We start from the raw sequence: 15,970 nt of genomic DNA on the forward strand, positions 1-15,970 counted from the left end.
GAGGCCACTTCCAACAAAACCGACTATAGCTGCCTTCTCAATAAAGAGGTTTTAATGGTTTAAACCCTTTGCAAGCGTAATAAAAATCTGGGTCCAAATATGAGCTGAAGGGGGCAATGCAAATTCAAAACACAAGCCTGCCTATTTACCAGGGGAAACTACAGCACAGGAGGTTGCCACTGCTCTGTCGTGCCTGAGTCAGTGTTATCCTCTGTTTCTTGTCCAGAGGCAAAGATTCAAGGATGTAAGGTGGACTCTTGACCTCACAATCCACCTCTTTAAGGCCTTGCACTTTATTGTCTGCCTCCACTGCACTTTCTCGGTAACTTTATTCTGCAAGGTAGCACCTTGTACTACCTCACTGCACTGTGTAATGAAATGATCTGCATGGACAGTGTGCAGAGTAGTTTTCCACTGTACCTCAGTACATGTGACAATAATAAACCAATATACCAGGATGTGTGCAGTTCTGGTCACCTAACTATAGGAAAGATATCAGTAAGATTGAAAGAGTGCAGAGGAGATTTACTATAATGTTGCCGAGTCTTCAGGAGCTGAGTTACAGGGAAAGACTGAACAGGTTAGGACTTTATTCCTTGGAGCGCAGAAGAATGAGGGGAGATTTGATAGAGGTTTACAAAATTTTGGGGGGTATAGACAGAATAAATGCAAGTAGGCTCTGTCCACCTAGATTAGGAGAGAGAAGTACGAGAAGACATGGCTTTCGGGTGAAAGGGGAAAGGTTTAGGGGGAACATTAGGGGGAGCTTCTTCACAGAGAGTGGTGGGAGTGTGGAACGGGCTGCCGTCTGACATGGTAAATGCGGGCTCAATCTTAAGTTTTAAGAATAAATTGGATAGATACATGGATGGGAGAGGTCTGGAGGGTTATGGACTGGGTGCAGGTCAATGGGACTAGCAGAATAAAGTTTTGGCACAGACTAGAAGGGCCGAATGGCCTGTTTTCTGCACTGTAGTGTTCTATGGTTCTGTGGATGGCAATTAGAACGTCAGGTCAATTCACTGCATGCAGACAGAAGTGATGGGCTGGCCTCACAAATTACCCTTCTGCCCACCCTGCCCGGTACCTCCTGGCTCAAGGTTGTGTGGTCCCCACATTGGCCTCATCAGCCACCTCAGAACTGGAGTAGAAGCGAGCCGCCCTCAATTCTGAGGGACTGTCCAAGGAGATGATCCTTCACTCCTTGGAATTGTCTTCGCAAAGATTTACCAATTCCCTTCTAAACATTACATTTGCTTCCGTGTACCAGCCCTCAGTGTGAAAAGATCTTGAACTTTACCCTTCAGCATTCAAAGAAAACAATGAGTTGTTTCTCCTCTCCTGACTCGGTGAATAAACCCTGCCCAACCTTCCCTCAACATCCCCATCTCCTCTCCTCCAGCCATCCGACTCCCTTAGATCACACTCGTTGCGTTCTGGCCTCGATCATCCCCGAATTTAATAGAATTAGAATTGGAATTTAATTACAAATCCAATAGTCCCTGTGCCTTCAACTGTGAAGTACCTGTAGTTCAGGTCTGCTTTCTATACCTTTGCCTGTCTGTCTCTTTACTCCTTTATGAAGCTCCTTAAAATCTACCTCTTTTGGTCACTTGCCACTGACCTCCTGAGGCTTGATATCAAATTCCCTTCAGCAACACTTCTGTGAAATTCCTCAGGACAATTATATCAATGCAAGACATTGGTGCTACACCAAAGCATTTAGATTAGCAAGATCTCAGTTACAATCCCTCTATTTGCAGTGATCGAATCCATCCTTCCAATGGCTGGTCTGGGTGTCCTGCAAGTACTGGTCTTGGTATTGGTTTATTATTGTCACTTGTACCGAGGTACAGTGAAAAGCTTGTCTTACAAACCAATTGACAACCCTAACCCTGCAATTTCAATGGGGTGTAATGGTGGGCGTGTGAAATTTTCAGCCAGGCTTCCTGTTGAGGTACGGCTTTTACTCAAACGGGAGTGGAAGCAGCAAAGAAAACTGGGTTGCAGAACGCCAGAGTGGCTGGACGGTACAAAAGGGTCTCTGGAGCAAGGTGAAACAATGAAGAGAAAATCTCAACAAAATAGTCTCAGGATGCCGGGACTGAAATTTACAACACAGAAAATGGACAATTTGGTCCAAATGATCTGTGCCTGAAATCGTCCAGCACCTCTATCAGTCAGTTTGACCCATTCCTTTACTCCCACTATTCACACAGTGCAGTTACATTGAGTTAGTACAAAGTGCATTGATGTACAAAGTACAGGTAAAAACAGTAACAGTACAGAGTAAAGTGTCACAGCTACAGAGAAAGTGCAGTGCAATAAGGTGCAAGGTCACAACAAGGTAGATCGTGAGGTCATAGTCCATCTCATTGTATAAGGGAACCGTTCAATAGTCTTATCATAGTGGGGTAGAAGCTGTCCTTAAGTCTGGTGGTACATGCCCTCAGGCTCCTGTATCTTCTACCCGATGGAAGAGGAGAGAAGAGAGAATGTCTCGGGTGGGTGGGGTCTTTGATTATGCCGGCTGCTACACCAAGACAACAAGGTAAAGACAGAGTCCAAGGAGGGGAGGCTGGTGTCCATGATGCGCTGGGCTGTGTCCAAAACTCTCTGCAGTTTCTTGCGGTCCTGGGCAGAGCAGTTGCCGTACCAAGCCGTGATGCATCCAGATAGGATGCTTTCTATGGTGCATCAGTAAAAGTTGGTGAGAGTCAAAGGGGACAAACCAAATTTCTTTAGCCTCCTAGGAAGTAGAGGCACTGGTGAGCATTCTTGGCCGTGGCATCTACGTGATTTGACCAGGACAGGCTGTTGGTGATGTTCACTCCCAGGAACTTGAAGCTGTCAACCCTCTCGACCTCAGCACCATTGATGTAGACAGGTGCATGTACACTGCCCCTTTTCCCGAAGTCAATGACCAGCTCTTTTGTTTTGTTGACATTGAGGGAAAGGTTGTTGTCATGACACCATTCCACTAAGCTCTCTATCTCCTTCCTGTACTCCGACTCATCGCTGTTTGAGATGCGACCTACAACGGTGGTATCATCTGCAAACTTGTAGATGGAGTTAGAGCAGAATCTGGCCACACAGTCATGAGTGTATAGGGAGTAGAGGGCTGAGGACACAGCCTTGTGGGGCACCAGTGTTGAGAATAATCGTGCCGGAGGTATTGCTGCCTATCCTCACTGATTGCGGCCTGTTTGTTAGAAAGTCAAGGATCCAGTTACAGAGGGAGGTGTTGAGTCCCAGGTCTCGGAGTTTGGTGACAAGCTTGCTTGGAATTATTGTATTGAAGGCAGAGCTGTAGTCAATAAACAATAGTCTAATGTATGTGTCTTTACTGTCCAGATGCTCCAGAGCTGAGTGTAGGGCCAGGGAGATGGCATCCGCTGTAGACCTGTTTCGCCGATAGGCGAATTGCAATGGGTCCAGGTTGTCTGGTAGGCTGGAGTTGATGTGTGCCATAACCAACCTCTCAAAGCACTTCATGATGGTGGATGTCAGAGCCACTGGTCACCCTGCATCCCTAGGTTGGGCAGAGAGGAGGATCACCACAAAATTTCGAGCCCTCCCACTAAACCTCCCTGCTATCTGCTGCCTGACATTCCAATGAAATACTATTACAGCACCAGCGATCCGGGTTCAATTCCATAGAACACTACAGCACAGAAAACAGGCCATTCGGCCCTTCTAGTCTGTGCCAAAACTTTATTCCGCTAGTCCCATTGACCTGCACCCAGTCCATAACCCTCCAGACCTCTCCCATCCATGTATCTATACAGTTTATTCTTAAACTTAAATAAGCCTGCATTTACCACGTCAGATGGCAGCTCGTTCCACACTCCCACCGCTCTGAGTGAAGAGGCCCCCCCTAATGTTCCCCTAAATCTTTCCCCTTTCACCCCAAAGCCATGTCCTCTCGTACTTATCTCTCCTAATCTAGTTGGAAAGAGCCTACTCGCATTTATTCTGTCTGTACCCCACATAATTTTGTAAACCGCTATCAAATCTCCCCTCATTCTTCTACGCTCCAAGGAATAAAGTCCTAACCTATCTTGATCCAATAGACAGAATAGCCACTGGGTGTTAGAACTAATAGGGTTGTGCCTCTGGATAAGTTGCATTACTAAATCAGGTAGCCACGATTGGGTCTCATAGGTATGGTATGCTACACACTTACCAATCTCACAGGTCTTGCCAGAATATCCTTCAGGGCAGGCGCATTGGTATTCATCGGGTTCCGTGTTCATGCAGGTCCCTCCATTGATGCACGGATGGTGTGTCCCACAGTAATTCAAGTCTTCAGGAGTGAAGGGAATTGGTTTGAGTTAAAGGGTCAGGCACAGAAGCCATATGCACACACCAAAGCCCCCCCCCCGAGGCCGAGATACCAGACATTCAGCTAGGTCTGTGAACAAGTGATGACTTGTCATTGTCCCAGGGCAACCAAGACTCATTAATCATTGACTGGCCAGGTGCATAGTTCAATTCACACAAAGACTTAAAATAGGGTTGCTTTTAAACCAAATGCTGCCCTTAAACGTTGAAGATACTATTAAAGCAATCAGCATATCCCAATGGAACTCCAAAGTAGTAGTGGTCGCTTGAGAGAAAGTACGGGGGAAGTTAACCCAAAGTTTCCCAGATTCTGAGGGGGAACAAACTAACAACATGAACATAAACTGGAATTAGAAACCAGGCTCAAACACAGTGAGACAGTTTACGTTTGACTGCGCTGCACACAAAAGGTGTGGGACAGGCTGTCCAGAGACAGTGGGGCTTGGAGTCAAAGAGATGCACAGCACAGGAACGGGTCCTTCAGCCCACTATGTCTATGCCGACCTGTTTGCCCATCTATACTGAACCCACTCGCCCACATTAAAACTGCCCCTTCTATGCCTTTCCTATATGTGTTTATCTAAATGCCTCTCAAATGTAGTGATTGTATCTGATTCCCCCACGTCCTCTGGCAGTGTGTTCCAGATATCAACCACTGTCTGTGTAAGAAAAAAACTTACTCCTCAGACCCTCTTTAAAACTCCTTCCTCTCACCTTAAACCCATGATCTCGTTTTTGATAGCCCAACCATGGGAAAAAGATTGTGACTCTCTACCCTATTCAGGCCTCTCATAGTCTTCATAGAATCATAGAACAGTACAGCACAATACAGGCCCTTTGGCCCACAATGTTGTGCCGACTTTTAAATCTCACCTAAGACTATCTAACCCCTTCCTCCCACATATCCCTCTATTTTAAATTCCTCCATATGCTTATCTAGTAATCTCTTGAATTTGACCAATGTACCTGCCTGCACCACTGCCCCAGGCAGCCCAACCACTCTCTGGGTAAAAAACCTCCCTCTGATATCTCCCTTGAACTCACCCATTACTTTAAAGCAATACGAGCATTGGTGCCCTGGGAAAGAGGCACTGGCTGTCTATTCTATCTAAACCTCTTAAAATTTTGTACACCTCTATCATGTCTCCTCTCATCCTCCTTCTCTCCAATGAGTAAAGCCCTAGCTCCCTTAGTCTCGCCTCATAATGCATACTCTCCAAACCAGGCAGCATCCTAGTAAATCTCCTCTGCACCCTTTCCAATGCTTCCAAATCCTTCCTGTAATGGACACAGTACTCTAAGTGTGGTCTAACCAGAGTTTTGTAGAGCTGCATCATTACCTCGCGGCTCTTAAACTCGATCCCACAATTTATGAATGTGAACATCCCATAAGCTTTCTTAACTACCCTATCCACCTGTGAGGCAACTTTCAGGGATCTGTGGATAAGAACCCCAGATCCCTCTGCTCCTCCACACTCCACCCAGAATCCTGCCATTAACTTTGTACTCCGCCTTGGAGTTTGTCCTTCCAAAGTGAAATCTTGCACACCTCTATCAGGTCACCCCTCAGCCTCCTTTGTTCCAGGGAAAACAAGCCCAGCCTGTCCAATCTCTCCCCATAACTAAAGCCCTCCAATCTGGGCAACATCCTGGCAAATCTCTTCAGCACAATCACAACCTTCCTGCCAGGGAGCAGGAGGAAATAAGCCAAGGGCTGCAATTAAAATTGGGATTTTGATGGATGCATCCTCAAAACTATACACAAAAAAAAATGCAGCGTTAAATGGAACCATTATGTGCGTGACTCAATTAGCCATTACAGCAGCTCCTCAAAGGCAGGAAACTAGTCAACCCTGCAATTTCAATGGGGTGTAATGGTGGGCGTGTGAAATTTTCAGCCAGGCTTCCTGTTGAGGTACGGCTTTTACTCAAACGGGAGTGGAAGCAGCAAAGAAAACTGGGTTGCAGAACGCCAGAGTGGCTGGACGGTACAAAAGGGTCTCTGGAACAAGGCGAAACAATGAAGAGAAAATCTCAACAAAATAGTCTCAGAATGCCGGGACTGAAATTTACAACACAGAAAATGGACAATTTGGTCCAAATGATCTCTGCCTGAAATCGTCCAGCAGCTCTATCAGTCAGTCCAACCCATTCCTCTACTCCGTCGAGTTATTTGATCCCTCTTAACCAGAACCTTACCATTTATCCCAACGGTCCGTGTGGGAGTGAGTCCACATTCTCACCACTCCCTGGTAGAGCTGTATCTCCAGATTTATTAGTAACTGCCTAATATTCAGTCCGTCAGAAAGGCAGACACAGATTTTTCCACGTTTCACTAGGTATGCATTCAGAGGAGTGTGGTATCCTGGTGGGAATGTTCATCAGTATAACCTGCACCTCCCCATGCATTACTTTCCTACACTCCTTTAGGAGATTACATTTGTACCTTTGTTGCAGAGTAGGCCACCCCAGTTGGTTTCACAGTTACACTTCCATGGCTCCACACACGTTCCATGGACACAGCCCGGGTATGGGACACACTCATCGCAGAACTGTCCCTGCCATCCGTACAGACACCTGAAAAGGGGGGTGGGGGGGGGGGGGGGGGGGGTTGAAGTAATGTTAATACTTTAGATACAAAGGAACCTCCAGGCATCTCATCTTATACGATGAGATGGACTCTTAACCTCACAATCTACCTTGTTATGAACTTGCACCTTATTGTCTACCTGCACTGCACTTCCCTGTAGCTGTGACACTTTACTCTGTATTCTGTTATTGTTTTTACCCTGTACTACCTCGATGTACTATGAAATTATCTGTATGAACAGTATGCAAGACATTTTTCATTGTACCTTGGTACATGTGACAATAATAACCAATACTAGGTATCTTTGAGCTATAACATTCAGAGTGATCACTAATGGATCAGTGGCAGCAGTCTTAGACCCATCAGAAGAATTTTACTTTAAATACTGTGTCTGAGGCAGGTACGTTAATAACACTTAAAAGACAGTTGGACAGGTACATGGATGGGAAAGGCTTAGAGAGATATGGGCATTGTGGTTGGCAATGGCCTGTTCTCCTGCTGTATGACTCTATGACCGAATGCTCAATGGAGCACTGTGGGAGTACTGTAATGTTGACAGTGTTATTTTTCAAATGAAAAATTCAACTGAAGCCCAGTCTACCCACTGAGATGTGCCCCTGGCACTACCTGCAGGGCTCCAGAACTTTTATAGGACCAAGACACAAGCAAAGGCCAAGGCCCTGCGGCAGCATTCACTGGGTTCCTGGTTGGCACACGGCTGCAATCAGTTCGACCAGAATGAATTCAAAGAAATGTGAAAAGACTTGGATTTCACAGAGACACACACCACAAAGAAGAAAAACCCTTTGCCCCACCATTAACTACCCATTGACCAGCACTTAGTCTGTAGCCTACTGTTGCCTTGGTGATTCAAGTGCTTGTTCAGATTTTCTTTGGGATACAGGATGCAAAACAACTTAGGTACAGCAAACTCTCACAAACAATGTGCAAGTGACCAATAACCCGGTTGACTTTGACCCTCGAGGACCTTTTCTGTTTTTCAAATATAATGCACTTAACTGTTTAAAGTGCAGTCACTGTTGAACACAAATCAATTTGTGGAAAGTTGCTGGGCACGCAGTTTGCTGGGCTTACGATGCTGCAATAGAACATGGGCACTTTTAATTGGTACATGCTTGGACATTTCCAATTCAGCAGTGGAAACAAATACAGACGTTTTGTTTTGGAGGCAAGTGACTGCAGATGCTGGAACCTGGAGCAAAAAAGAAAATGCTGGAGGAACTCAGCAGGTCTGGTAGCAAAGGGGACAAACAATCCTTGCTAGAGGGAACTTAGCAGGTCAGGCAGCATCTGTGGGAGGAAAGAAACTGTCAATGTTTCGGGTCGAGACCTTGAATCGGACTGAGAGTGGAGAGGAGAGATGTCCAATATAGAGAGGAGAAGGGAAATGGACAGTCGACATTCAGGTCGAGACCCTTCATGTAGACCCAGTTTGTTTTAGTTTTAAAGGGTTTGGGGGAAGTTATAACCATTTGACCTCACTGTATTGAAAACCTTTCTGGCTCATCTTCAGAACCTTCCAACACAGAAGAGGCAGCCTGGGACAGATCAACGACGACCATGTTGAATGGCGAGGGCAGCTAAGGGGCCACATGGCCAACTCCTACTCTTTTCTTATGTTCTTCATCCCTTTGAAAACTGACATGCATTTTCTGTGTTGCCACAAGCAGGCTGCTAATGCCTGTCCACAGGACAGCGTGAAGGTCATACAGATAAGACAATATCAGAACAATACCTCTCTCTCCTGGGAGAGAGATGGGAGAGCCCAGAATTACACCATTTCAGCAGGGAAGCTTAAAGTGTTGTTCAAAAGTGAGGAATTTTTAGCAAACCTCAGACTCAGTACCATTGATTTAAAATATGGGCAAAAGAAACAACATCTACTTAAAACATCTTATGACAATCTAGACTACACTGCCCAAAAAGGAGATAGAAGCAGACACACAACAGAAGCTGGTACGATTACAGGAATATGCAGGAGGAGTGGAATTAGATGCATATCATATTAACTGTCCACCACTAGAAGCTGAATGACTCCCAAAGTGCAAAGAGGCTGTCCAGATTACACACACAGATACTGCCTTGCCAGAGTCAGGAGCAGGGGGTTTATCTGGTGAAAGGTTACTTCAGCTATTGTTGTAGGGCAGCAGGGAACTATTTTTATTGTTGGCAAATGACTGAAGTCACAGCTGTCTCTCACCGCCATTCTGGTGATAAGCTATTTTAAGACACCTTGCAGAGATCAGAGTCATTGTATTCCCGATATGGAGTCACTACAGAGTCAGGCTCAAGTTGAACAGTCTCTATTTGATACTGGAATCAATTGTTAACCAACACTGGGTGGAGAAGAGATATCCCACACACACTTCACAATTGAGTGCAAGCAGATGTGCAGTTCGTGGAGTGGACGATACATTTCCAACTCACCCTGTTGAAACATCATGGACCAAGCCTGACATCACTGTCAGCTTCCCAGTATTTAGAAGGTTGTAGTTTCAGGTGGTGAATTACCATCACAACACCACTTCCATTTATACAGCACCCTTTAACACAGGAAAACAACCCAAGTTGCTTCACAGGTGCGTAAACAGAGCTAAAACACTGACCACTCAAGGGATTATTAGGACAGCTGACCAAACCTTGATCTAACAGGCAGAGAGATAAGCAATTGGAACAGGTTCCTGGGACTTGACTGAGCGTTGTAGTGGACTGTATTATTTCTTCCAGAGAGTGTTTGGAGAAAGTAGGGAGTGGGTGGTGAGAAAATGACAGTCTTCTTGTATCAATTGTCAGGTTACTTCAAGTAACAGACTAAGGCCAGCGCCTGAGGTCAGGAGCTGCCTGCCCAGGGATATGGAAAGGTACAAGGTGAAACTATAACTGCACACACTACTCAGAAACAGGCCATTTAGCCCTCATGGTCCATGCCAGAGTTTATGCTCCATTTCATCTTATAGTCCAGCAATACAGCTCAGAAACTCTCACCCTTGTTAGAAGCCATTTCTTTTAGCACCAAGTCTGTCCATTGCTGTGAGCCTATTCACTCGGAAACGTTTCACAGATGTTCCAGGTGAAGAGAGAGGAGTGACCCAACAGAGATCTTTTACAGTTATGAAGGGATGTTGCTCAATCAAGAAGAGTAGGTGCCGCATGTACAAAGTAATAGCCAGTAATAAATCCAATTGGGCATTCAGGAGAAACGTCTTCACTCAGAGAATGGAGAGAACGTGGACCACACTCTCACTGGGAGTGGTTGAGGGGGAACAGCAGGGAAGGATTTAAGGGTAGGATTTAAAGGGTGAGGGAAGAAAGGATTAAGGTTTGCTGACAGGGCAAGCTGGAGGCTTTTGGGGAGCATGAACACAGCACAGATTATGTGGGCCAACAGGTTTGTTTCTGGGTTGCAAGTACTACAGCACAGTACAGGCCCTGGGCCCATGATGTTGTGCCGACATTTTATCCTGCTCTAAGATCCATCTAACCCTTCCCGCTCATATAGCTCTCCATTTTTTCTATCATTAATTTGCCTATCTAAGAGTCTCTTAAATGTCCCTAACATATCTGCCTCCACCATCTCTGCCAGCAGTGCGTTCCACACACCCACCACTCTCTGTGTAAAAAAAAACTTACCTCTGACATCCCCCTTATATCTTCCTCTAATCACCTTAAAATTATGCCCCCTCGTGTTAGCCATTTTCACCCTGGGAAAAAGTCTCTGACTGTCCACTTGACCTATGCCTCTTGTGCATCTCTATCAAGTCATCTCTCATCCTCCTTCTCTCCAAAGAGAAAAGCCCCAGCTCGCTCAACCTATTCTCACAAGACATGCTCTCCAATCCAGGCAGCATCCTGGTAAATACCCTCTGCACCCCTCTAAACTCAATCCTTGATAAACACATTCCCAACCTGTCTTTAAATTTAGGCTAGGTGCTTTTTTTTTAAGAAAATAGAATTAATTTTTCCATAACCTGTCTCACCACTATTGCCCTACAAAAGTGGTGGTGAGCCACCCACACTGGGTGCCTTGCTGATCACCTCAGTCAACCAGATGGGGTGGGCCTGGAGACACAGAGACTGCAGATGCTGGAATCCGGAGCAACAATCAAACTGCTGGAGGAACTCAAACTCCTGACGCAGGGGTTCGACCTGAAATGTTGACAATTCCTCTCCTCCCACAGATGCGGTTTGACCCGCTGAGTTCCTCCAGCTGATTGTTGGGGTGGGTCTAGAGTCACATGCAGGCCAGACTGGCTGAAGACATCAGACATTATTGATTACTGAAGATATTAGTGAACCAGATAGGTTTTTACTGATAATCCAGTATGATAACCAAACTCTAGATTATTAATTGGATTTAAAGTTCCACTTGTCCTGGGGTGGGATTCGAACCCTGGATTCTGGATTGTTAGTCCAGGCCTTTGGATTATTTGCAATCTAATTCTACCACTGCATCACAGCTGTACACTGTACTTCAACAGAGCAGAAACAGAAGGAATGCTTTCATTTGTGGGGAACAGCATAATTAGCAGCCACTACTGCGCACAGGTTTGGACCCCTATTGGAGGCACCCTAGAAGAGACTCACTTGGCAAATTGCTGGGATGCGGGTGTTGTCTTATCAAAAACAGCTAAAAGCATTAACAAATAATCTGCTGGAGCAACTCAGTGGGTTGAGCAGCATTCATTGGGGAGGGAAGGAATTGTCAGCATTAGATCTACATCGTTTGGCGATTAGAAGAATGAGGAATGATCTTATTGAAACATCTTCATGGGACATGACCAAGTCGACACAGATGCTTTCACCAGTGGAGAGTCTCAAACTAAGGGACACAGTCGCAAGTTTAGATTGTGATTATTTAAAACCACTGTGTACACAGAGAGGGGTTTGCTCCATCTTAACAAGATGGAGCTGGAGCATGGTGACTAGTTGCAAGCTGCTCTAGGCAGATCCACTCATTACTTGTATTATAATCGTTCTACTCTTTTAAATCTAAATTTGAAGTCCCTCGTACCTCAATGCACTGTTGTAGTGCAATGATCTGTATGGATGGTATGCAAAACAACGTTTTTCCACTGCACCTCGGTACATGTGACAATAATAAACCAACTTACCCCATCAAACCTGGAATACTACAAACAACTCGATCAGATTGCTTTTCAACCTTACATATACAAAAGGAGCACAAGGCAAATTTATGCAAGCTTTAACCCTCCAAGTCACAGTGGGATCCATAGAATAGGAAACGATATCCCCAAGTTCAGACCAACTAAACATGTAAGAGGTGAACAATTTTCCCATGACACCCGACTTGGACTGGGAGCTCCTCAGAAGACCAGGTAGAGCTCACCATTCTTTGTCCCACAGTTTATTTAATCATGCATCCAGCAATTTAATCCATCAGCAGAACACAGAACAGTGCAAAAACATTGGATGTGCAAGGGATTGGGTTTCTAAACATGATGCTGTCTCCAGGAGCCATCTGGCAATGGGACCAGTACCCAGAGCACGAGCGACCTCAAGCAGATGATTTATGGTGCGATCAGTGTTTCCCCATGCCCTTTGTGCAGGATGAATGCGATAACCTTCCAGAATTACCAGGCTGTTGCAAGTACCTTGGCCAGTGGATGAATTCGTCTGAGCTACAGCTACAGTATCAGCACACGGTGGCTGCAGTCTGTACTGTGGCAACTTGCCAAGACACCTCCACAAGTCATTCTCTACCAGAAGAGCAGGCACATGGGAGCACCACCCCCTCCAGCCAATTCTACCCCCCCCCCAAGCACTCATTACCCCAAAACAGAGGTAGCAGTAAAATGTTAAAAGGGTCTCAAGCTCAAGACTCAAGGCTTATTCCAGTTTTAATTCCCCTCCAACTGCAGGATTAATAAGCTCAAATAGCCCTTGAGAGCGTCCCCTCCTCTGAAAATGATCTGGGACATTTAGAGGGACAACTGGATGTGATTCACTTGGAGTGATTCAGTTTCCCTTGGGCAGGATGTCTTGCTGCACCTGACATCAGCAGGTTTAGAACGGAAAGAATCCACTTCCCATGTGGAAGCGTGATTCATTCCAATTTTGTCTGGCACTCTCTTCACAGGCAGGAATGTTTCACTGGCCACACCATGGAAAGGAAATCGCTTTGGAACTGTTGCATTACAAGCTAGTACGGACAGCAAGACCAAGTTTAATGTTGGAGGCGGATACTTCATGCAGCTAACATAAACTGGGCCAGTGGGTTTACACACTAACCTTCAGTACTTGGATTAGCACACAGTGGCTAATCCCTGGGTGATCTCTGTTACCCAGGCATGTATGCTTGCAAATTCTGTCATCCTAACCCAGAAATATTCTACTGTCCTGTTATTGTCACTGGGTCTTAATTTCACTATTACTTACCAAGCAGCACCGTGAGAGCACCTTCACCTCAAGCACCAGGGCAGTTCAAGACAACATATGTGGATGTGGAAGCCATAGAAATGTTGCAGACTGGATTTACAAGGATGCTGCCTGGATTGGGGACCATGCCTTATGAAAGCAGGTTGAGGGAACTCGGCCTTTTCTCCTTGGAGCGACGGAGGATGAGGGGGGACCTGATAGAGGTGTATAAGATGATGAGAGGAATTGATCGTTTGGATAGTCAGAGGCTTTTTCCCAGGGCTGAAATGGTTGCCACAAGAGGACACAGGTTTAAGGTGCTGGGGAGTAGGTACAGAGGAGATGTCAGGGGTAAGTTTTTTACTCAGAGTGGTGAGTGCGTGGAATGGGCTGCCGGCAACGGTGGTGGAGGCAGATACGATAGGGTCTTTTAAGAAACCTTTGGACAGGTACATGGAGCTTAGAAAAATAGAGGGCTATGGGTAAGCCTAGTAATTTCTAAGATAGGGACATGTTCGGCACAGCTTTGTGGGCCGAAGGGCCTGTATTGTGCTGTAGGTTTTCTATGTTAACAGCTCACCAGCACCTTTGAGGGCAATCAGGGATGGGCAATAAGTGTCAGCAACACTCACACCCTGCAAATGAATTTATTTAAACCAAATTAGGTTCCAACCCAACCCAGACTGAATGTGACCGGCTGCAAGAATCCAAAATGAATTTGTTCAATCTCAGTTCAGTGGGAACAAGGGACTTCAGAACAAAGTGTGGCATTAGCTGAGATGTGATGGGAGATAGCATCAGAAGATGGTACGAAGTGGTGGGAACCGATTCACTTGTGTTAAAGGGAGGTTCAGTATGCCTTGGAGTACAGTTTGCACTTAACTACCATGGATCGAAATGGAAGAGCTTCATTCCCCATCATCCTTGCAAAGCACCAAAAATTCACATTTAATACAAAGTGTATACTCCCGAAGGTAGCATGTGTGAGGCTTATTAACCATCACATGCATTTTTTTGTACAAATCAGGTAAAGTCATTGCTATGGCTAAACAATGCAGAGTTATACAAAGGAACGAGAATTTCCAATCACTGTCCAGGACTGTACCAGTGTATAAATGTACAAGGAATGTATAGGAACGATATCAGTAAGATTGAAAGAGTGCAGAGGAGATTTACTAGAATGTTGCAGGGTCTTCAGGGGTTAAGTTACAGGGAAAGATTGAACAGGTTAGGACTTTATTCCTTGGAGCGCAGAAGAATGAGGGGAGATTTGATAAGAGGTTTACAAAATTATGAGGGGTATAGACAGAGTAAATGCAAGTAAGCTCTTTCCACCTAGATTAGGAGAGATAGGTACGAGAGGACATGGCTTTAGGATGAAAGGGGAAAGATTTAGGGGGAACTTCTTCACTCAGAGAGTGGTGGGAGTGTGGAACAAGCTGCCATGTGACATGATAAATGCGGGCTCACTCTTAAGTTTTAAGAATAAATTGGATAGATACATGGATGGGAGAGGTCTGGAGGGTTATGGACTGGGTGCAGGTCAATGGGACTAGTGGAATAATGTTTCAGCACAGATTAGAAGGGCCAAATGGCCTGTTTTCTGTGCTGTAGTATTCTACGGTACAAGGTTCATTTATACGGAGTTATAAAGTTCAACAAAATTGGATGCAAGTCAGAGAAAATAAGAGTTGGATCAAAGATGCGGGTTTCAAAAAGAAGGCTGAGATGGGCAGTTCCAGAGCTTAGGACAGATTGCTGAAGGTTTAGCGCAGGCATTCGAGGGCAAAGTATTGGAAAAGGGAGGGATGAATCACGGTGACAAGGATTTGGGGAGGAGCAAGTGGAGAAAGGGAAGAAACGGGTATTGAAGATATAGTCAGCGGTGGCAGCCTGAACAAGCACGTGAAAAGGCAGCAAACTCTAGTTTCAGAGGGCTGGTGACATGAGTTGGTCTTAACAGGAACATGTATCCTGATAGCAAACTAGAAGCTCTTTTTTGGGACATTAACACTGCATTACTGCTCCTGTACTTGGACAGAACTTAAATACGTCATTACCTCTGCTGCCAGTTTCCTTCTCCCTTTAAACATGCCCCTCCGGACTTGATACCGAATCGAATGATTTCAGATTACCAGTTGTGTGTCAGAACCGGCCAGTTACGATGCAGGGTCATTGACTTTTAACATTAGCTCTTCTCTCCCAACAGATACTGCCTGATCTGCCCGGAATTTCCTGAATTCGCTTGCAACTGTTGTGTTCTGCACCTCTCAGTCCTAGCATGTTGGTTTTTTCCTCTTTAATTACCTTCATTCACTTTCTTCTATTTATAACTCCTCCAGACAGATCAGCTACGATTAACAAGCCTTATCAACCTTAGATGGCATCAACAGCGTGCATCTCGCCTGGACAATCCTGGTCTCCACCCTATCATAGATAACCTCTTTGTTCACTCCACCCCCCCCCCCCCCCCCCCCCCCCCCCCCCCCCCCCCCCCCCCCCCCACACACAACTTCAAACAAATTTGTTTTATTATTTTTCCTTTTCGAACACACAGGCTGCAATAGGAGGGAGCCCAGAGTTAAAAGTCAGAGGTGCTGTGGTGAATAAAGTTGGTTGAGTGAGTCAGTATGGCGCAAG

General features: G+C 45.5%; 1 protein-coding gene across 1 annotated transcript in view; it reads right to left on the reverse strand.

The window, feature by feature from the left end:
- The window catches only part of LOC127579547 (protein jagged-2-like), a 216,593-nt gene that overhangs the window by 60,280 nt on the left and 140,343 nt on the right, over window positions 1-15,970 (reverse strand). The window contains 2 exon segments of the mRNA XM_052032445.1: window positions 4,187-4,306; window positions 6,791-6,921. Coding sequence (XP_051888405.1) covers window positions 4,187-4,306; window positions 6,791-6,921 — 251 coding nt within the window.

Source organism: Pristis pectinata, chromosome 1 (assembly GCF_009764475.1).
Source record: "Pristis pectinata isolate sPriPec2 chromosome 1, sPriPec2.1.pri, whole genome shotgun sequence".
In the NCBI taxonomy this organism is placed as follows: Eukaryota; Metazoa; Chordata; class Chondrichthyes; order Rhinopristiformes; family Pristidae; genus Pristis; species Pristis pectinata.